Raw genomic sequence first — 24,192 nt, forward strand, 5'->3', positions numbered from 1 at the left:
TAAAATTCATTATTTTGTATATGGCCCTTTCAGCAATATGGTTAATTTTCACCTTTTTTTTGCTTGTGGGAGAAAGCAGTTCCATAAAATCTTGCCTGTTCATCATGGTTGTCCAAGTACATGTTTTTCTCTAGTGTTTTGGTGGGATTTTTTGTGGTTTTTTTCTTTTTTTTGAAGTTAAGATAAAGCCCTAAATAATTGAGAACTCTTAGGCTTGTTCTGTACTTGTACAAGTACAAACCTGTGCTTTGAGACTTCATACTGTCTGGAAGGACAGATGAGTTCAGGTATAATATCCCTAGCATTTCCTATTAACAGCTGCTAAAATAGCAGCTCTTTTGTTATTGCTCATTGAATTCCATGATATATGCCAGTTGTTTAGTCTGACACCTCTCTCTTTATTTTCTTCTATCTTCCCTTAATTTAGAAAGCAGTCTTAGTATAGATTGAGGTGCTAGATGTGGAGTTCTGACAGGTTTTTTTTTACTTTCTTTCCATTCTTTTTTCTGTCCATCTTGTTCGTAATTTTTCCTGAGAGAACAGAATATCCACTGACAATAGTCTGTGTGCTTAGGAAGAAATGCCATTTCAGTAGACCAGAAACTGCTCTCTAAACTGCTGTCCATGTGATAGTTAGATTTCTATCCTGCTTATATTCCCTTTTGCTTTGTGAGCTTAATTGAGTTGTAGACATACTTGTGGTTATGTTTCTTCAGCTCCAGTGATTTAAAACACTTCAACATACTCAATTTTTTATAATATGATTTTGAATTTTGGATATGGAAAGAAGGAAACATTATTTCATAAAATGTCTTGTACAAACCCAAGTTGTTTACACACACACACAACCACTTTCCATTCCCCCCCCCCAACACTGAACCTGATTTGGTTTCTTATTTTGCAAAGTAACATATTCTGTACAAAATAAATTTGATTAATTTCTCAGAGATGACTGAAATAGATTTTTTTTCAAGCTTAAAAAAATTGATATTTCAATTCAATAAAGTGCTAGTGAGCTTTTACAGAATATGTGAAACAATTGTATTGGAAAAGAGGCTGCAGTTTTTGCTTAAGGTTGGTGTTTCACGAGAGTTCATCTGGAATTAGTTTTTTTAAAAATGTATCATCACTGAGACTTAGACTAGGCAGCAAAAGCCCTATAGAGGTTGTTGTGGACCAGGCTTTCCATGCTTCACTAAACATTTTTAGAAATTTAATATTTACTAAGTGACAAGTGGATATCCTAACTTGCTGTAAATTGAGTTCAGCTGTATTCTGAAACATTTGAGTTCTGTATTATGAATCTGGGAGAGGCAGAGGGATTAATTTAAGTGAATTGGTGAAGCCCTGTAATTGCAATGTTGCTGAAGTGAATGTGTGTGTGTTGACATAGTTGTTTTCTGTCCTGGCTGCCACAGATTGGTTTTTGTAATAATACTCTTTATATTCTCAAGGATCTTCTTGTCTTGGTAAGGCAAGATCTCCTGTAAGCAGGAGGTTAATGCCACATTTTTGTCCACTGAAAAGGACAGGGGTAGAAGTAGATTTTGCATAAGGAAATCATATATCATGTCACATTTTTTTTTTACCCTGGGATATTCAGATGGGGGTTGACTTTATGGAGCAAATATATGTAGGAAACTGGATTTATATGTACTGTTTAAGAAAAAAAGAAGATAAACCAGCACAAATTGCAATCCAATTATAAACTTAATTATAGGACTAAAAAATTTGCATGGATGTACGTTTTGTTCTAACTGGAACTAGTTCAGTTTATTTTGGATGGATTAGGTACACGTGCAATTTAAAGTCTAGTTAATATGAAATTGATGTAACTTCTGCCTAATGAGGCATTTTCTTGGAATCTATATTGAGTTAAAGCACCTTTTGGAAAAAAAAGTATATGTGATATGCAGATTGCATTGAGAGATACATCAGAGTGAACAAAAACTGGTTTCTGTGACAAAATGTTCTGAACCTGAATTCCTGTGGTGAGTGGTCCAGAATAGAAATGGGTGGGAGATGCTCACTTGGGAAGAAAATGGCTTTAAGACGCTGAGATAGTATATATGAAATTGTGGGGAAAAAAGAGCAGTTCACTCCTGGTGAACTAGTATGTTTTTAATGGGACATTAAAACATCTTTGCAAATTACTGTAATTTGATGCTGTTCTTTCATAGTTCAGAATTTGTCATCAGATGTTGCTGTAGGAGTACAGGTACCTTTGAACCCTTCTTGTTTCTTTGCCACTGGGGTTTTGTGTATTGATAATTACTTTAAATTCTTTTTTGCAGTCACCTAGTGTTGTTTGACACTGGAGTTATTTCTTCTGGCTTGTTTTTGCATGTCTTTCCTGTTGCCCTGGGCATGCCTGACATGGCTGATCTTTAGATTTCAGCATAAAGCAAATCTCAGATACTTGTCTCGTTTGAGGTTACTTTGTAAATTAATTTATCACCTCTGAGAATCATCTATTTTTTTCCCTGCGTACTCTTTATTTTGCCTTAGGAGATCTTCTGACTGGTGTCAACTTGTCAGTTTGAACTTCAAGTCAATAATTTTTTATCTGTAAAACTGTTTAAACAGATATTTCCGCCTCTTTTGTGATTATTTTCTTTTTACTTCTCATCTGGCTTTGTACTTTCATTACTTTTGAAGGACCTGGTTTATAGTCTTTCTGGAGTATAGCTTCTCCAAATATCCTTGTCTAGATGCCAGTGTAGATACAACACCTAATGTACTCCACTGTTACCTAGAGAAGTCCATGACATGACAGCATAATAAAGCTAAACCTTGTGCTGGATGAAACCTGTTCCTCGGTTCTTCGTAGTTTGAAATTCTCACTGTACTGTTTTGTGGTTTTTGATCTTCCCAGAAATGAACTGCACTCAATTCACCAATGCAAAGATTCTGATTATAATCTTGCATGGTTGATAAAATGTGGTCTGTAAATAATTACTCTGCATCTTGGCTACTTGCTCTGGGGAGTTAAAATCATTGAGTGGGAGTAGTGTTATGAACATTTATACCAGCCACTCTTCAAACTTGCTTTATATTGTTATTTTGGAACCTGTAAAGTTTCATAAGGCAGCAAAATATCCCCCATTAAAATGTTATATTAAATTCCTTTAACTTTTAGTCCTTTAGTTCCTTAAGTCCATAGTTTCCATCATAATAAAATAGATTGATTTTCTGTGCTCTGTTGCTCTAAAGGAATCTTCTGAAATAAATCACAAAATAATGTTGCATGCAGGTACCATACTAAACAACATGAGTTACATGTACACAATATGTGCATTCATAGAGCATGAGCAATTAATTTAATTATTTCAAGCTTAAAACTATTGTAACTCTTAACACCTACTTAGCCTCAGACTCTTCAGAGTAATATGTGAATGCTTGGAGAGATGGAAAGAGAAAGAAGCTATTGTTGAACAGTTCTGGAGGAGCATGGCTTAAAACAACTTTCAGAAGCTGTGAACTGTTAAAAAATTTTCAGTTACCTTTCATTACTTGAAAGAGAGTTAAAGGAATAACAGCCTGTAAGTTTATCACAGAGACTTGTCAAGGTATTGAAGATGAAAGCTAATGAGTGGTATTTGCTAAAAACTGTGACTGAACCTTGGTGCTTGCTTGAAATGACAGAACCATATTAAAGGATAAAATAACTTTGATTCATGATTCAATAGTGTTATATTTGAGATGTAATGGCAGTTGAGTTTTAATAACTTGAATGAGCAGACTGTTGGAATGTTTAAGACTTAATCTTTAGGAGCAATTTTAATTTTTTTAACACAGTGCAAATGATGGAATTTTGACCTACTCCTTTCCTGATAATTGACATCTGTGGGAGGTATAAGTTACTAATATATTACTGTGAACTACATGTAACTCTTGCTTTCATGGAGGAAATAAACTTGCTTTTTTCCTCTCAATCTGTGGTTTTGTAGATAGTTGCGAGGAAATTCTGTCGTTAAATTTGGGATCTGCAGTAAAGACTTGTTCAGATTTTCTGCTATAAATATAAACTGTTGTAGTAGAGAATAACACAGTTCAAACAAACAAAAAGAAATGCTAAGTGCATAATGATTACTAGTTAGAAGCAAATGAAGATCCTATTGGGTTTGTTTATTGCATTCAGTCAGTGGTCTAATTAAATATTTATGACAAAAGGCATTTAAAGGATGCCAGCACTGACCGTATTTTATGCACGTATGAACAAGTGAAATATATTGGAGTTGACACAGACTCTATGGCTGCTTACAGTTTGCTAATACAAAGTAAAAATATGTTTGCTCAATGTACAATTAAGATCAGTCTTTAACCCTGAATTAAGAAAACTCTGAATGAAGCTGATATGGAACAGATGTTTAATTGTAGCTGAGTTTTAATTTGCAAATCTTTTTTTCTGACTGCTCAGATGTGTAGTCTAGGTTTATTCAAACACTAAGTGGTCTGTTCAAAGTATGACATCTTTTATTTAGAAAAAGGAAAATAGGGATGATGTTAAATTTGGCACATTCTTTAAATATTTGTCTAGATTCAACAGACACCACTGAAAGTAATGTTTATGTGTGAAGTCATCTCAGTCCCTGGGGATTTTTTGCCTTCCTCTGCAGCATTCAGCCACGGCCCCTTGCCAAGGGTTCATTTGGGCCATTCTGCCTAGATTCTTTCCTGCTGCTTTTGTTCCTCCAAGGCACCACTGCCCTTGCTCTCAGTCTTTCTCTGCCATTCCAAGTGTATAGCAGGAGTGAGCTCCTGTATTCCCTTGGTCTGGTTTTCCCTAGGGGTTCTTGTTTGTACAAGGCAGTCTGGTTTGCTGCAGCATCAGGAGCTGGCACTTTTCAGTTCTTCCTGCATGCAATACAAGTGCAGGCCAGGCATGAGAGCACTTTTCATGCATCACTGGCCAAGAAGCACAGCAAAGCAATTTTTGCAGCCAAAAAATATACTTGTCATTGACATGTATCGTACTTTTGAAAACAGCCCAGGCTGTCACACATCTCCTCCTCTTTTGCATGTGACCAGTACCAATCCCTATTCTTCAAGTCTCAGGAAACAGGTACTACCTGGTTCATATTCTGGCTTCTCCTTTCTGTGGCCTTGCCTTTGCCAGACTGCAAGGGATGTTTTGATTTTTTAAACAAAACTGAAGAATGCATTAGCCTGGTCCTGGCTACAGAATTGCATTGTGTTAATGCCTGTGAGCATTGGCTCTTAATCTGATTGAGAAAATTAAAATGAAATCAAATACTTTTTGCACCTGTAAATATGTGTCTTTGAAAATGTTTTTGGAGCTGAAAAAACCCTGGCATTTCAGGCAAATACCAGTCTCATAGTTAGTCAACTCCTGGGTACTGCTCCTGTGCTTGCCTTTAGACATTTGTCTAAAGGAGATGGAGAGGAACCCTTGGAGATGGACCCTCGCTCTGATGGAGTACTGTTGTTCTCAAATGTAATAAAATGTTTTATTACATTTCTCCAAGGGGAATGATTCAAACATTTCTAAAAATGAGTACAAGAAGAAAAAAAAATCTCTGGGGAAATAATAGGTATTGCACACCTCAAAATGTTTGCAGTCATTCAGTTTGGGAGCATGTCTTGCATCCGGCTAAGGGTTTGATCTCGGAGTAGATATGTGGAGTTCTGCCATTCTGTGGAAACCCAGATAAACTGAATGAACACAGAAAACTTTTAAAAACTGTACTTGTTTTTGTTGTTTTTTTTTTTCTTTCAAATTTCTTCAAGTGGTTAAATTAGTTTAAGATAATCCACAGCTCTCATGCCCAGCAAGATGGTACATGCCTCCTTCCCACACAGAGACAGCCAATGCCTAGGCTGGGACATGATAACCCATTCAATCCTTTCTGCTAGTGCAGGACTGGGAAGAAATGTTGAGATTTTCCTCTGTGTGTACTGCTAGAGAAAGGAGAAGGCAGGAGTAAGAATAGGATAGACTATTTCAGGTGGAAGGGACCTCCAATGGCCATCGAGTTCAGCTGCCTGAACCAACCCTTTAAGAGTAAGGAAGCACCCATGTCACAAGGGCTGACCAAAAGGTCACATCCAAATGACTCCTAAACACGCTTGGGGCATCAACCACCTCGCTAGGAAGCCTATTACACTGGTTGATCACCCTTGAGGTAAAGAAATGCTTCCTAATGTCATATCTAAACCTCCCCTGGTGCAGCTTTGAACTGTTCCCACATATCCTGTCACTGATCCCAGGGAGAAGAGCTCAGCACCTCCCTCTCCATCTTCCTCAGGAAGCTGTAGGGAGCAATGAGGCTGCCCCTCAGCCTCCTTTTCTTTAACCTAGACAAGCCCAACGTCCTAAGCCAGTCCTTATAGGACCTTCCTTCCAGCCCTTTCCGCAGCTTTGTTGTTGCCCTCTGGATATACTCAAGGACCTTCACATCCTTCTGAATTTGTGGGCCCCGGAACTGCTCAGAGTACTCAAGGTGTGGCCATACCAAAGCTGAGTGCAGCAGGGTAATCACCTCTTTTGTCTGGCTGGTTGAACACAGTGTTTGATGCATCCCAGGATGGCGTTTGCCCTCCTGGCTGCCCAGGCTCTCCCTGCTGGCTCACTCTGAGCTGCTGTTGACAAGCACCCCCAGATCCATTTCTGCAGGGCTGGTCTCCAACCACTCCTTTCCCCATTTATACTTGTGCCCAGCATTACTCTGTCCCAGGTACGGAATCTGGTATTTGCTAAACTTCATGCTACTGATTGCCTAATGCTCCGATCTATCCGATTGTTCTGTAAGGTCTCTTGTCCCTTAAGAGAGTCAGTAGCACCTCCCACTTGAGTATCATCAGCAGATTTGCTAATGGTGCATTCAGCTCCTGCATCCCTATCATAGATAAACATATTGAACAGAACTGGTGGCCATGAGTGTTTATATTGCAGCAGTAGTTGGCAACTCTTATATAGCCAAATGGATCCATGATACCCTAATTCCCAGTTGCATAGAAATTTCCACTGTGTATGTCGGGTGCAATTGCTTTGCTCTGGTTTGCTCTTTTTTTGAGGAGGTAAAGGACAGAAAAATGCTACCTCTGGTTTTATGAAGTGATTGCATTACGAGGTAGCATCTGCAGTGTCTAAATACAGGCTTGAAACTGGTACTAGAATAACCTTGGTTACATGTGTTCTTTTCATATTCTCACTTAAAAGACAGCATAACTTGGCAGCAATACAGAATACTGCTGATCTGAGTACTCTTGTGGTTTAAACTGCTGGCTCTATGAGCATGTCCTCACTTCTCAGTGTCTTGGTATAGCTAGGTTGAATGTGCTCCCTTCTTGTGGGACTTACACTTTTACTGACATTTCTGAATTAGAATTTGGAACATGAAAATGTCCTTGTTTTTAGTGCTAGTATTTGTTGTGCTGTAAACACATGTGTGTATATACCTGTTCGTGTTTTCGTCAACAAACGGGACGGGGAGCCCGGACAGATGCTCCAGGAGCCTTTTTATTATTTTATTCTGTTACCAGTCTCACATACAGAGTTGAGACAGAGATTGTACAAAGCTCACACTGTTGCAGACATCCAAAACTTCCTAGTTACAGAACATTCTTAAAAGCTTCTCAGCTAATAGCGTGCTACTAAAAGTTACAGACAGCTGTTTTAACCAATCCACAATAGGGCACATACTTCTGTTGTACACAGTACTTGCTTGTTATGCCTTATATAATAATACACAATATTCCATTATTAAGCTTAAACTTATCTGTCTTGCTAAGCATATTTTTTGCAACTTTAAAACCTATCTCAGCTAAACCTAAAAACTCTAACCATTGTTTTAAAGTCTTTGCTTGCTGTATAATTGTATCTTCTTCAAGTTTTCGCAGCCAAAGCTGATCCCTAAACTCTTCTGCTTTATTCCTGAAACCTGCTTTTTTCTCACACCTAACAGCTTTCCCACCTTTTGTGTTTCCCCACAATACCTGTACTTAAATGTATATGTATGCATACATGTATAAGGATAGTGATTATAATTTACATATTGGTTGTGACTATCGCTTGACATCTCAGACACCTGGTAGAAATTGAAATGTAATCCATTTTAAAAAGTAACAAACTGTGCCAACTATGATGCTGCCTTCTTAAGAGTCCCCTGCTCTATTAAAATATTTCTAACTTCTGAACTGACTGGATCACAATAGTTATCTTCAGTTCATGCTTAGAGACACTCTGCTAAGAACATGAGTTTTTCCAGAAAAGTATGTTATCATATAATTTAAACTGTGTAGCAATGCCTGTCCCCAAATGGTTGAAAAAGAAATTGCGTTTGAAAAGTTTGGTTTTGCAAATTAAATACTCTTTTAGATTTTTAAAACTGTATCTATATCTATATATAACTAGGAGTCTTTCAATTTTACAAGTAGGATCTTATAATGAAAACCATTGCTGGTACTGAGAGGCTTCGTATGCTTTTTTATCCATAACAGAGCTCTATAAATACTAGTTGCTGATGGTATAACGTCTTTTCATTTTGCTGCTGTCTAGAATGTAGACTAACAAACTTGGGCTTCATCACATGGTGGGGTTTTTCCTTATGTGGAAGAACTATGAACTGACAAAAAGATGTTTAAAGATACAGTGGACACTGCTAGTCTATCCAAGTTCTTTGTTGATTATGGCTTCCTAATAAGAAACCGTGCAATATTTTACAGTTATACTTGCAATATATTTCCTGATTTGCCTGCTTTATGTTTTTATATGTCAAAAACTTGATATTAACTGTGGGTTTTAGTATATGAACTTTATAAAAAAGCAGCTGATTCCAAATATGGGCTTGATATGATAGCATATATTATTTTTTACACTAATCTATAGATTTCCTTTACTGAAATATGTATAACTGCAACTTGCATTGGCAAGGTGTGATCACTGACCTGCACATTGACTTTGGAAAAAAAGTGGTATCTATTACATGCATCTAAGCAGACTAAGATTCTTTGAACTCTCTTGCTTATACTTTTCCTACTTTCAATTTACCGCTTTTCAATATTGGTGATTTTTCTTATTAAGCTGAAGATGAATCTGTCAAGAAAACTAAGTGGTTACTTCAGATGCTCAGGGGAAGTAGTCATCTGTAGTTCTTGAAGAGTAAGATTTTTTGAAAGTACCAAACAGAATTAAAATTTCCCGCTCCCCATTTCAGAAGTCACTCTGACTGAGTATTTTAGACCAAACCACTACACTTCTACATTCCATTGCCTTGCTACTTGTGCTACAAAATGTCATCATTTTATAATTTTGCTTCTGTGAAAGCTTTCTGATCTTCATGAGTGGAATGTCTGCTGGACAATGCGATTTTAAATAAAGCTCTGGATTCTTGGGGACTAAACCAACAAAGCCTTCACTCTTTGCTGAGTGCATACCTTCCTTTCTCCCCTCTCCCTCCGCTCTTGGCCTTTACCACCCTGTCCTGTGGAGCCAAGCTGCAGGAGTGCCAGGACGGGGCACGTGGAGTGCTCTGCCACTGTCTGTGGGGACAATGGCCACAGTGTCACCAGGGCCTACACAGGGGCAGCCCATGGTGTTTCTGTGGAATGGCAGTGGTGTGTGGCATCTACTGAAATCTGTAGGATAAGCAAATGCAAAAATTCCTATAAGCTGACAGGCCTCTGAAAAGGCCATGTTGTGGCCTCAATGATAAATGCCACAAATAGCAGAGCTGTCATGAAGGAGTTAGTTCAAACTGGAGACTGCATGCCAGTCATGGTCAGATTTGAACTGTGGAAAGAACTTCTCATCTCCCTATCCCTGAGCATGTGTTGTGAGCTGTCTGCTCTAAATCTTTGTCTCCTGTCAGCTGCCATCTCCAGTACAACAAATCTTTTCGTTAAAACCTGGTGCACAGAAATAGAGCCTGAACCTGCTTTTCATTACCAGCACTACAGGCATATGGAATGTTTACATCCCCAGTTTCAGGTACAAGAATCTCAGAATGATAGAATGGTTTGGGTTGGAGGTACCTTAAAGATCTTCTAGTTCTAAACTCCCTGCTTAGGCTGGGACACCTTTCACCGGTGAAGACCAGGTTGCTCAGAGCCACATCCAACCTGACCTCGGAAACTTCCAGGGATACCCAGGGATGGGGCATCCACAACTTTGCTGGGCAACCTGTTCCAGTACCTCACCACCCTCACAGTAAAGGATTTCCTCCTAATATCTAATCTACATGTACTCCCTTTAAAGCCATTACCCCTTGTCCTGTCGCTACATGCCCTTTCCTTCCCTTCTCTTTTAAAGCCTCCTTTAGGTACTGTAAGGCTGCTGGAAATGTCACAAGAAGAACAGATGGAATTTCAGGACTGACTGCCATTTGCTTAAGCTCTAGTAATACTGAGCTCACCAAGTGAGCTTAAAAGTGGCCATTTAAAAACATGTTTTAATAGTGTGTTAAAATTTTGATCAGTTCTCAATTACTATTACAAAGTAGTAGACTATGATACTGAAACTAGCCTCAAATAAAACCTTCAGGTTTTTTCCTTTGTTACTGACTTCCACAAATAATATTTGTAGGAAGAATAAACATCTTGAAGATTTCTTATTTTTGAGCATCTAATGAATTTGTTGGATACTGAGAGATTTCAGAAATGCATGGATAGAAAGCAGACATCTTATTTTCTGCCCCTCAGAACAAACTACTGCAGTATAGACAACTAGACATGTTGCATATGTTCAGCTTGTGCTTGAGTGCTACTTCTGCTGGTCTGAGCATTGACTCTTAGTGCTCTGCTTGTACTTTTTGTCTTTGGAAGATAACACATTTTATTTTTCAGTGCGTTCATATCATGTGATTCATAAGTCACTGAGACATATACCAAAATGATAAAAATGATAAAGTTAATAGATACAGACACTGTAGAAACGATATTATTTTTTAGAAGATAATATAAAAAAAGTTGGCTCAAATAAAGAAGTCTTCCATTATTTTAAAAATAAAGCTCCAGAAAACTATTTAGTAGCACTTAATAATACAAAATATTTAGGTCTTTTAGGTACTGAATTTTCCTTCTGTATTTATGTTGTTGTTTTGGTTGTTGGGTTTTTTTATGTATTAAAAAAAAATTGAAATTTCTGTACTTTTTGTCAAGGATATGTATAGCTTTGAAATATGGTGAACAGTCTTTGTAAGAAAGCTTATAGTTTTATAATCTGCTTTATTGATATTTTAAGGTTCCCTGAATAATATCATCGAATAACAGTACCTGTAATTAAGGACCTTACTTATTTACTGATATTAATTTTCTCTTTTTTCTTATTTTTCCTTATTATTTTTCTTCTTTTCCTATCCTCCTACTCCTCAGAAAAGAGCAAAAGGACAAGTGCTGTTTGATAAAGTATGTGAACATCTCAATTTACTGGAAAAGGACTATTTTGGGCTGTTATTTTATGAGAATTCAGAACAGAAGGTAAGCCTGTATGAGGGTTTTGTTTGTTTTTCATCATTGCCACTCACTTCAATAGTTTAGTGAGGTATATTCTATTAAATGTTTACCATTACAAACAGTTGAGTAAATTTTGCTGCGTTTTCTCATAGATGAGTAAGAATACTTTGTTCGTGAACATGAAGGGAATCTAGCCCATATGTCTGCATCACTAGGCCTTTGAGTTCCTCTTCTACTAATTTTGAGCTTAAAGAAAATTTTTGACATTTGTAAAGAGACTGGAGCTGGTCCATCACTAGTATTGGATGCTGATTTTACAAATGAATGGAGTTTGAGATTACTACATTTGAAAGGATTTCTTAATTACCATTTGGTAACTTCAGTCGTCTTTTGCACTTGCTTCTATGTTGGAGGGTTGAGCACATCCAGATTGCTCAGCTGAGAAAATCTTAAATCAGTCAGTGGCAAGTGCTGCATTAATTACCAAAACCCAATTTATCTTTCTAGCATCTTAATATTTGCAGTTATGGGCTGGGCTGCCTGTTGCTTTCTCCACCAACTAAAGATATACCTGTGGTCATCTTTTTCTTCATAAAAAAACCCTCCCAGATGAATAATTACAAATTGAAGCAGGAAAAGTTGTATTTTTTTAAAATCTATATTTGTAGCAGAAGCATCATTACATCATACTACACCTAGAAGTTTTTGCTTTTTTTCTGTCATCTTCCTCTTAACACTATTTTTTAAAAAATTAAGTCTAGTTTCATGGTCTGAATAAATCTGAATTTCTGACAACTTCCATTCAGATAAAGCTGTTTCTAGAGTTATTTGCTTTGCTGCAAAGCTTTCTATGCAGTATTGAGCAAAATACTCAATTCCTCTATATTAAAAATCCCCATATACAAAATGAGCTTGTTATATTATTACTTAGATATTTAATTTTTGTTCTTGATTTGTAAACCATTTCTAGACATAAGAACTTCTTTGGTGTAATGATGAACATCTCTGTTGGTCTTCCAATATCATAATCTTAATATTATCTGTTATTTTCACTTGTTGCTTTACTTGTGCTTCTCACTATTGAAAAGCTGTACTGTACATACACAATAAAATAGCATAAAACAGCAGTCTGATCTCTGGCAAGAGAGAAAAGGTCTAATACTAGACCTGGGATCCTTGACCTATACCAGAAAATAGCCCACCTGAGTAGATCCGAGGAGGTAAAAGAGGGAGCCTCAAGTTTTTTGAAAGTTCAGCAAAAAAGTCTGAATTGGTGTAGGATTGCGTCTTTTTTTCCTCCCCCTTTTTTTTAATGTATCTCTAGTTGGAGTAAGACTTCCTTGGTATTCTTCAGTCACTTGAATGGAGAAACAGAGTTCCACTCTTTAAAAAGACCCCATCTGTTTTTTCATATGTCTTTTTCCTTGGAGATACTAAAAACTGGACTGGATATGAACCTGGGCAACCTGATCTAATTCAAAACTGGCTCTTGAATCACACTTGGACCAGTTATGTCCAGAGGTCTCTTTCAGTGTGAATGAGTCCTAGAGTTCCTTATCCATTAACAGTGAAGGTGGTACTGTAGCAACACTCATAAGTATTTACATAAATTAAGAGGTATTTACATATATTAAGCAAGACATATCTGATAATGGGGTCCTTATTCAAAAGTAGAATAGATCACTTCTCACCTGAATTATGGACAGCAGCAGGCTTTTATTTTAAAACTTCTGGAGAAATCTGGTCCCATTTGTTATGAAGACTAAATAAGCACTGTTGTTGGATTTTGTCTTCTTCATACAAATACATGCCTAGTGTTATTTGGAGAAACTTAAAAAAACCTCTTTTCTAGCAAATTTACGTTTCCCACCTCCTGCGTTCTCAGAACTTTTGCTGGTTTAGGGTCCTCTTTTTTGTTCACCTCTGTAGTTTATTTTAAACTTCAGTACCAGTTCTTTCTGATTCTTTTTTTTTTCCTGTTATGACTGTTGCCTTTTTAGATTAAAATGCCACAAATCCCTGACCTCCAGTCCAGTCAGTACAAAATGCTGAATGATGTGTTTTTCCCATTCTTGTGCACTCATCACAGCCCCCATTTATGAGCCAGCTGTTGAACCCGACGGCAGCTGTGGCGTGTGGCAACTGAATGCCAGGCACTCTTTTGAATTAGAGCTGCTCCCCAGTGCACCATCGGGGTACCATTGGAGGAGGAGTCCCATTAGCTCTTCTCCATGGGTGTTCTGTGCAGCTGGGAGAGAGGTTATGTCTTCCAATCAGACTAACTTTTGTTAGCTTTAATACACAGTTTAAAACTATTTAGGCCAAATTAATAATTAATGATTTCTTTCATTTTTTGCAAATGTTAAATTTATTAGCCTGAAGTTTAGTTAGGGATTTCATTGCATTGCACCCTCAAAAGTTCATGAATGCTCCTTTCACACTGTAATTGGTCTGTAGAAGTGTTAGAAAGCTTCTGCTCTTATGTTTTGGGTGCCAGCTGGAAATGCTGCTTTTCTGAATTTGTACAAAATACTTTTGTACTGGTAGAGAACATTTTGTTCTTTGACAGTACATTACTTTGTCTCATCTATAACCTTACCATTCACAAATTAAACAAATAGATTTCTGCCTACTGAAGCAAAGTAGTGTGTATACACTTTGTCTTTTGTTTTGAAAGACAGACCTGTCTATTCTGCATTAAGAGCTCTAATTTAGTGTAGATTCTTTTGTGGTGTTTGTTTTTATCCATAACAAAAAACCCAGATGCAAAAAAAACCCCACCCATGTAATTACGCCTAAAAATGGAATATAAGCATCTGATTTTATTTGACAGAGCAGTAATGAAAGTTGGTGGCAAAGTCTGCTTCCAATAAGCTCATTTCAGAAAAATGAGAAAATGAACTGTATAACTTGTGTAAAGAAAGGATTATTCTTCTAATCTTGCAGCATATTCTGTATTGTATGTTTCTTTTCTCCTGCTTTGTAGTGATAAAAGATAAAGCACTGAAAGTAACATGTACTCAGGAATCCTATTTTTCTTTTGTAGTTATTCCATGCAATATTCTCTATTTACTTTATGCTATATCTAAAATGTAAGGGTTTAAGACACTTCTAGTTATTATAGTTGTAAGAATATGGCTTTGTGTAATTTCAGAATGGAATTCTTGCCAAAACTGAAAACCTAGATGGTAACTGTAGCTGAAGTGAGTCTCAGTTAAAATTATTTGAAGACTTATATTGTCTTCCAAGGCCTTTCCATGTCAAGGTTCTTCTAACAGAAAGCAATTTTTCTGGCTTAAGCATTATAAATGGTATCCAGGATTTTGGAGAAGTGCTTTATAACACTTCCTTTGTAAAAATGTTATTGACTTTGCCTTCTCTGGAAAAATTATCATAGCTATGGAAAGAAGAGGTCACAGATGTCTTAAAGCAAGAAGTGGAAAATTACTGTCCTTTTAAAAAATTACAATTGTAGTAAATGATAAAAAGGGGGTTTTGCTTTTAATTTCTAAATAGTATTAATCTAACATATACCTGGTGCACTTGTTATGAAATCGACCTGGACCAAGCTCATTTACAACAGGGAACTTGGTATTTTGGGCCATATTTGTAGGAGACACATTCTCTATCAGCAGAGGTGATCTGTGTTAAAAGATTTGCACTACTGCAGGAACATAGTTCCACATTCTCCTAATCCATACAGACCAGTGAACTAGACTAGCATTTTTGTCTTGAAAGAAGTTGGACTTCAGGTGCAAAAGCCTCTAGCACTGACTGAGAGATATGGTATTGGGAAACAATATTGCATCTGGAATTTGTTTGGTACCAGACTGAAAAAGGTGGGTCACATTATACCCAGTATGCACTGCTTTGCTAGGTTAGGTGACAAACATTGTTAGAAATATGCATTTGGCAACATTTGTGCTGGCACTGAGGTGTTACCTCAGACTTCAAAACTGCAGATACCTGCAGTGGTCTGTGAAAAAGCAGATATTGTCCTTGGCCTCACAAGGCAGTTTCTAATTCTTCCCTACATTGCACATCTGTGTTTGGAATATTGCAAGACCTGCTGTCAGGCTGGCTGTATGCATGTGTGTTTCTTCCATAAGTGTGCTTCTGTGTGTCTGGCCATGGGAAGTTAAAGGTTCAAACTCAGTGAAGGAAAATCTCAGTAACTGTAATTAAAAGGTTTATGTTTCTAGTCTCTCACACAACCTGTTTTTTAACATATATGGGTAAAATGAGTAAACAGGATTCTCTGAGTTACTGATGAATATACGTTACTGATTCCTTAGTCTCACTTCCCAAAGATAAATTTTTGGTTGATCTGTCACAAAACAGTCTCTTTGCACATATCAGTAGCTATTTAATAGGTTGCACAGATTATATAAAGATATTTTTGGTATTGAGGATTTTAAATGCTGGCTGTGGTTTGTTTGTTGTTTTGGTTTTTTTCAGAACTGGCTAGATTCTTCAAAGGAAATTAAGAGACAAATTCGAAGTAAGTACTTCTGTATTCAGATATTATGCTCCTTTTATTTCCTCACAGAAATATTCTTCATAAATTTAGTAGCCTGGATGTTGATTGCTTACAGCTTTAAAGTAATTTCTATCTGATAATGATGTATTCAGCCTTAAAACAAAAAGCAAATCTCCTATTTCCATCACCTGTCCAAGTAGGGGAGAGAGAGTCAATCAACATTATGCTGTAGAAGTTAATTATATATTGTATTGTATTATATTATATTATATTATATTATATTATATGCTGATCAAATATATTATTGCCCCAAAATTTTCCCTTGTTTTGTGTGACTAATAGTTGATACTTTTGCATCCTGACACAGTAGATGTTTTTCAACTTTGTCCTGATATTTGGGTTATTGGATGGAGAATGTGATCATGCAAAGATGGTCATGATTGTTGCTATAGGACTTTCTTACTTTGAAGACTCACCAGAAGAATATGAACCTACAAAAAGAGAATTAATATGTTTTACAGAAAATGTATATTCTTCAATACTGATCGGTCCACCACTGCCTTTTTTGATATGTCCATCATTTTCAGAATGGAGATGGACTAGAGAGCATAATCTTGGAATGTCCCACTACAGTGCTTTTCAGACTGAATCTGCTTGAAATGCCTTTTTACTTCCTATACTCAGTACATGATGACTAATTTATTTTACTCTGTTTGCAGAAAACTCTGTCAAAGCTCTTCACTAGCTGAGTAGCTTTTGTAGTAAATGGGGAGTGTATGGGAGTAAATCGAGGTGATACTCTGCCAGAGTCTACATATCACAAAATAAGTAGCCACTAAAACATGCTAGACAGCCCCTCCCTTACTGAATTTCTTCCCATTGCTTTACTCATTTGTGGCCAAACCAGGGTTGTTGTTGTTTTGTTTTCAGTGGAAAGCTTTTGGTAGTACCTGATAGGAAATGTAAGTAGAGAGAAGAGGGTGATGATAATATTTATTTATATGCTTAGACTTACAACACAACGTGAATTTAAGCTAAGAAACTGACTGTACTTGTAATTAAGAACAGCAGTGTGCTATTTATAATGACAAACAGATGGTTTCTTTACTGCTGTTAACTCTACTGTTTTAAGGCAACACTCATTTTTTCCAAGAATCATAGTGATGTTAATTCCATTTTCTTTAGATCTTTGCCCACTAATGAAATCCCTTAATAGGAAGGTGTGGTTTATATTTTCAGTATAGAAATGAAAGTTACAGAAACATCCCTGGAAACTATTTTTTTGATACAGCATGCTCTTGTGTAAGCAAACTAGACCTATTAAAATGGTGAATGTACTAATATTCAAGTAGCAGCCATACCTTTAATTAAGGAAAAGTTACTGGTATTGTAACTTCTGCAGGTCTTCAGTGCAAATCTATTAGTTGTCCAAATATGCAGGCTAAAGGCTGTTTTGTTTGGTTTTAATAAATGACAAAAGATTGAAGATGTTGATACTTTTTGTATCAACTTTGTTGATACATATGTTGGTATCTTTTTGTCTCCTGTAGCAATTTGCATGCTATCTAGCCTAGAAGTTAGTATCACAAATTTGTGTAAGAACTGACCTGAAATTTTTTTGGATACACTACACAAAGTTCTTTTTAATACTGTATCATATGCACTACAAAAAAATGGGTTAAGGGGATGTGATTTTCCATACAGCATGAAGACCTACATTTTATACTGGAGAGCAAGTCCAGTTATTGAATGAGGAATCATGACTGGATTTTTTTTTCTTCTGGTCTATAGTATTTCAGAGTTGATAGGCATAATAAAGGAAACAGCCAAGTAACAATACGATTTTAATGATTTTAAAATGACACTTGCTTATACTAATATGCAAGTAATTAGCATACTGTTAGTTGTGTTCCTCTTCATTAGTCTGTAAAAGTTTCCAGATACTGGAATGTACTGCAGGCACATTTAATCCTCCAGCTAAATGAGTATCAATGAGATTTTTTTCTTTTCAGTCTTAATTCCAGATATATTTGTCTTTGGATCCAGAATGGAAATCCTGTGTTTCCAAAATACTAATTAAAATTAAGATACCTGTAAAACCTATTAGTCCATTTGAAAGTTGAAAATGACAAAACTCATGAATTTGAGTTTAGCTCAGGTGGATAGAGCCTTGTGCTAAAAAAATAACCAAGCCGAGGTTGTGGGTTCAATCCCCTGTATGGGCCATTCACTTAAGAGTTGGACTTGCTGATCTTTGTGGGGCCCTTCCAACTCTGAATATTCTGTGATTTCTTTTTCTCTTGTATGGCACAAACTGAAGCACTAGTGTGCTAGATAAGTGTATTTGGACAAATACATTGATCTGAACACACAAAGGTGACACTTTTGGAAATGTAGTTCAACACATCAGTTTGCAACATAATATTTACAGCAATCTCTGTCTCTCTCTTAAATGTGAGCAACACCAATACTCTACACATTGGGCATGTATGTACCACCTGTGACTGGGAAAGACAAAATAAGAATCCTGTAGTCTCCCTCAAGTTGTGTTCTGCAGGCTGTCTCTTGCTATGTCACAGTCCTCAGGCCCTCTGTGTGATCTCTCACTTGTGCAGGTTGGCCTTTGGCTGGGCAATTATGTTGGATCGCAGCAATTACTGATGTTACTTCAGCTAATGAACATGATCCACAAATTACTGTCTCTGTTCTCAGGGCTACAAAGGTGACAAAAATCTTGTTTGCTTTCAGCCAGCCTGATCTCGTCAGGAAAATGAATTCTTGACTTTTTTTAACTCATGTACTTGGCTATCCACTGGCATGTGTTAAAACCTCTAATTACTTCTTTCAGGGACAGGTAGGTAATTACATTTCTGTCACTATCTTCTTGAAAATTGCTACATCTCAAGTGGATTCAGGCTTTTGCAAAACTGAGAATCTCAGCTAGAATATTGTGATGGTACAAGCAATAGCAACTCACCTTGAAATAGTCAAATCTCAGATTACACAGAGGGTGTGTTGGGTCACCCTTATACAAAATTCAATTTGAGAATTTATCTCTTTAAACTGAAGGTAATATTATGTAAATTAAATATTCTTCTAATCTGCAGCATGGTTAGTATTCTACTGAAAAAAATACTTCTACATCACATATTTTGTGTTGTATATCTTAGAAGAAATTGAGAGAGTTCAGATGTTCTGAAGACAGAATAGGCTGGGGTACTAAGAGAAGTTTGAATTACTTGGGAAAGGGCTTGCATTTTAAATGTACAGCTCTGGCTGTCTGGTTTTAATGCCAAAAAATGTATGGGTATGCTCAGGCATCCAAATATAGTGGTCACTTTATGCAGGTTCACTTTATAGCCATCTATTTTATGTATATAGCTATATATCTGTAAGAGGTGTAGCTAATTTTTATCTAAGATGATTACAGTAGAGTCTAGATCATTGTTGTTGAAGAGAACTAAGTACGTACCTGTGCCAAGGGAGGAATTTTCTTACAAGAGATCACGAGTAAAAGCCAGAAAAAACCTTTACTGGGAAAAAACCCCTCACTGATTTTTCCCAGTTTAAATGGGATGAATCATGTTAATTGTATGCTGCTAGCTGGGTGGTTATATTGCATTCTTTTTCTCTAAGAATGTGCCTAAAGTTGCCACAGAAGCATTTTTGGTGTAACAAGCTGGCTAGAAAAATGTTTGACATTTCTGTAGCCCATACTATTGAATGTCAAAATAGAGAGCCTTATCAGGGACAGAATGCTAAATACAACTTTAAATCAGATTTGGGGTTTTGTTGCTTTTTTTTTTTTTCTTGGCTACCAAGAGCCAGCAATAATGTGCATTGTTGTGTGAGGACAACTATGATTGCATGCCTTAGATGTGCAGCTATAAAAAGTACGCTTTAGTGAGAAGTATTAATATAGAAGTATAAATATGTGCACGTTGTAACAAACTTGCTAGTCTATATTTAGGGGATAAATGTGCTTCCAGTAATCAGGTAAAATACATGGTCACCAACTGTCCACAAAATATTTAGTACGAAGTCAACTTTAATATTTTTTCAAAAAATCAGCAATTTAATCAGTATGAGTAGACACACGAATTTTTTCACAAAGTCTACACACTCAGAGGACTTAAAAATTTTGTAGCTTTTTATAGAGAATATAGTTTTTTCAATTTTTTTTTTTCTTCAAACCATGTCTAGGTGTCCTGCCTGCAGTGTTTTCTGAAAGTTAGCTGTAGAAATTCTGACAAGAAAGAGCAACTGTTAAACAGGAATTCTTATGTGACTAGTTTAACTGTAATTTTAGACCAGGAAAAACTTGAAGACTGGTTTAGTAACTGTGTGGAAGGACACATCCTTCATCCATGTCTCCACAGCTCTGTTAACATGACAACTCTCCTTGAATGCTTTTTGCACAGATATTTTGGCCCTATTTCTCATATTCATCAGTTTGGTTTACTCAATATCAGCATCTTTTCATTAAATTATGCTAATTCGCTAGATGATGAAAGTAGGCTAATCTATTCCATTTTAACTGTGTTTGTTATGCTGTATGTGTTCGTTACTGTTAGACTTTTTTTTTCAAGATATTTTTGTCTTAATTTTGTTTTGCAGTGCATTGCAGTAGATGATACAATGATAAATGAGACCGCATTTAAGGGTCTTCCCTTATTTTGTACACAAAACTGTAATTTTTCTAACAAAAACTTGATAACTGGGAATGTTAAGATATGCTAAAACCCTGAGCTCTCAAAAAGAAATAGTGGCTTAGCAGCCAGGTAGAATGAGATTCACACTTAAACAAAAATTGAAGTGCTTCATTGAATAGCCATGTCTGAAAAACCAAAATAACTTTTTAAAAGTTGGAAGACATTAGAAATTTTAACACATCTCTTTACCTTTAGCATATATGAAATTTCAGAACAGGTTTTTTTTTTAAGAAAGTAACTTTAAATAACAATGTCAGCACTTTTTTCTAGCATTGTGTTGGAAAAGGCATTTCAGTCTTTTTATGGTGCTGTAGAAAGACACATTTTTCAAAGCATGATTTATCTGTGTAACACAGACTTCTAAAATAATTTACTCTCCAAAATTCTAACATTCTGAAAATGTATTTTAATTATTGACCTGTGACTTAGCTTTCAAATCTTAAAAAATTATTTAAAAACAAAGCTATGACTAAAGGCAACACTTTATACTTTTCCAAATTATTAATCTAGTTTTAAGCATGCTTTTGCTTAAAAAAATGCATGTGTTATTAACAATTCTAACACATGAGAATTTAAATATCACTGCTATTATAGTTTTTTAATGTGGTGTTTCCCAGAAAAATATTTTAAAGTAGGAATGGCTAATATTTTTGTCTTCCATGCATTCTCAATAAATAATTTATTATCTTTCTGTTATATACAACACAGAGCTCATTTTGGTATCTCATGTTCACAGTTACTGTACAGTCTCTCAAACTAAGTTTAGACAGGAGAAGACTGTTAGCCTTTAAGGAGTTGGAAATAAACACAAAATCAATGCAAATGCCTTTGAACACACAGTATCTTAAAAGTGCTAATATATTATGGTAGTTTTCAAATTAAAAATGTCTTCTGATATTTGTGTAACTTACTGTAAAATGTTGTTTAAAAATAATTTTTAACATGCTAACCTTTCATTATGTCTGTGGGTTTCTACTTGCTAATGAAAATAATCTGTGCTTCTTACTAATGTACAGTAAATCAACAGAAAAACTTCCTTTGAGATTTCAATGACTAAGATTTATGCTACTGTCTAACATTTTTCAGTAAAGTATTTTCTTTGCTTACTTCAACTTGAGATTAACAATCAGGTATTTCCCATGTTTAGGTTTACCCTGGATATTCACCTTTAATGTGAAGTTTTATCCCCCTGATCCATCACAGTTGACTGAAGACATCACTAGGTATGCACAGGTCCTAATTTTAAACTTTAAATTACTGTTAGTCTAATTTGAAGGCCACATAGAATTTTGTCTTCAGTTTCTGGGTACTGTACACTAGAGATGCTCTTACATACATCAGCTGCTTTTTGGAACAAGGTTGAAAAGGTAAAATGAAAACTAATGGAAAAACCTGAGCAAGAAGAATTTAATGATAAGCGGGTGTATGATTTGGGCAGCAGATAAGGTGTGAGTGATCCTATGTGAAAGAAGCCAGTGGCTTATTGTCAGACTGCTGCTTTATTATAAAACAAATGAAGGCATGGGGATCTTGAGTGAAGCTCAAGGGAGCCAAAATACTTCAGTAATAATTTAGACTAGATTAATGAAAATGTGGTTTACATATATGTTTTAAATAAAGCCATAAAACATAATAAAACCTGAAAATAACTATCTTCCAAACTCCTTAGATAGAAAATATTTGGAATGCAAGCACTGGATACCAATGCACCTACAAAGTAGCATTGCAAGGCTGATAACTGGGGATAGAGTTCAGGGAACTGACTCGTTTTTCTTAGGAGATACAGGAAACCTAAATACTTTGGTTTGGAGTTAGCTGACCCTGCTGAGGCAGGACATATGTTACTACTACATGTTGCATTGGATCGGTCTTCTGCACAAAATAAGATAGCTGTACAAGTATGTAGTTAATATATTGCTACAGATAGTCATTTGTAGCATCACAAAAGGCTTTTAGTACAGAATGTATTTACAAGAAGCTGTGTGTGTTTTCTTTGAAAATTTTCTGCAAGTTGGTTGGTTTTTGAATTGCGTGTTCAACTCATAAAAGCATGTTTTGGTTATGTCTTAAATCTAAATTCCTTTAAGTTTCACTAGCAAGACTTTTTTTCCATTTACTTCTTAAAAAAATGTCTGCTGATGGTTAACTTGTTAAATTTGGTAGAAGACTGTATACAGTACCTGAAAGATTAAATTCTAATACATACATGGTTTAAGAAAGGTAATTATGATTTCAGTATTAAACTGGATTTCTTCTGTGTGTTACATGATGTAATTAGCTTGTGAACTGCAAAAAGAGTTTTAAAGCCAAAGGGAAATGTCAAAGAAATGCATAGCTTATATTTTTAAGCCATAGATACCTACTGGCTGCAATATGAACTGAACAAGTTCCAAAGTCAGCTTTTGTTTAAAACTAGGTTGGAAATATATATATATTTCCATTTACATTGGAAATCAGAATTTTTCCTGCTTTTCACATTTTTTATTGAAGTAATATTGACTCTTAAAAATCAAGTGAAATTTACTGCGTGGTAATAATGCTCAAATAATATAAGGTGTAACATTATTAATGCATTCACTTACTTTAAAACACACATGATTACTTGCATCTTGATTAATTCTGCCATATTTCTCATGATGTGTCATTGGTAACCCTTTCTTTGCTCTTCTTTCTCTTTGTTTTTTTTTCCCCCTTTCCTTTGTCTTGCAGGTATTTCTTGTGCCTACAGCTTCGTCAGGATATTGCATCTGGCCGACTGCCGTGTTCTTTTGTGACTCACGCCCTCCTTGGTTCCTATACTCTGCAGGCTGAGCTGGGTGATCATGACCCAGAGGAGCACCACAGTGATTATATCAGTGAATTCCAATTTGCACCCAATCAGACTCAAGAAATGGAAGAGAAAGTGGCTGAGCTACACAAAACACACAGGTATGTCAGATACAGTGAGATTAAATGAAGTCATCATGCTTCGTCACATTTATGTCAATTCTCTTAAGAGTATGTGTAAAACTGCTGAGGTAAACTTACTGTTCCTTTGGAAATCGTTTGTTATGGAATTAAAGCTCTTATTTTGGTGTGTTTAAAAAGTTGAGTTTGAAAATAGCAGTTGCACGAAGGTCTTGGTAGAGAACTTTTGGAAAAGTATTTTTATATGAACATATTAATTAGTTTAAGTAACATACAGATAGAATATTTTGAAAGTGTGAAGGTGGAAATCTGTACTCAAGTAAAATAATGTGCTCTGGAAGAACACTTCCTGTAGAGCAAAAATGCTATTGATACCTTATAAATGGAGGTTTTTGTATTAGTCTGAATTTGAGGATTCCACTCAGTTTTGACTCTCAATTTTTTGCCAATAAACTCAAAACTTATTCAATGGTTTTAGGGGCTTGACTCCAGCACAGGCGGATTCCCAGTTCCTAGAAAATGCTAAGAGACTCTCCATGTATGGAGTGGATTTACATCATGCCAAGGTATTGTGGATTTGCTTTGTTTGGTTTTTGTTTTAGGATAGACACACTAAGTATTAAGAAAATATTGTATATATAGATTATTCAAAAAACCTCATGCACTTAATTTTTGGCT

The 24,192-nt window shown here is 36.0% G+C and overlaps 1 protein-coding gene across 12 annotated transcripts in view; it reads left to right on the plus strand.

The window, feature by feature from the left end:
* Positions 1 to 24,192, plus strand: part of EPB41L2 (erythrocyte membrane protein band 4.1 like 2) — a 107,849-nt gene that overhangs the window by 52,465 nt on the left and 31,192 nt on the right. For all 12 annotated transcript variants that reach the window (XM_069010765.1, XM_069010774.1, XM_069010771.1 and 9 more), the window contains 5 exons: positions 11,335 to 11,439; positions 15,874 to 15,916; positions 21,755 to 21,830; positions 23,317 to 23,535; positions 23,993 to 24,080. In XM_069010765.1, the coding sequence (XP_068866866.1) occupies positions 11,335 to 11,439; positions 15,874 to 15,916; positions 21,755 to 21,830; positions 23,317 to 23,535; positions 23,993 to 24,080 (531 nt within the window). The remainder of the gene's footprint in view (positions 1 to 11,334; positions 11,440 to 15,873; positions 15,917 to 21,754; positions 21,831 to 23,316; positions 23,536 to 23,992; positions 24,081 to 24,192) is intronic.

This window comes from Aphelocoma coerulescens, chromosome 3 (assembly GCF_041296385.1).
Source record: "Aphelocoma coerulescens isolate FSJ_1873_10779 chromosome 3, UR_Acoe_1.0, whole genome shotgun sequence".
NCBI classification, from domain to species: Eukaryota; Metazoa; Chordata; class Aves; order Passeriformes; family Corvidae; genus Aphelocoma; species Aphelocoma coerulescens.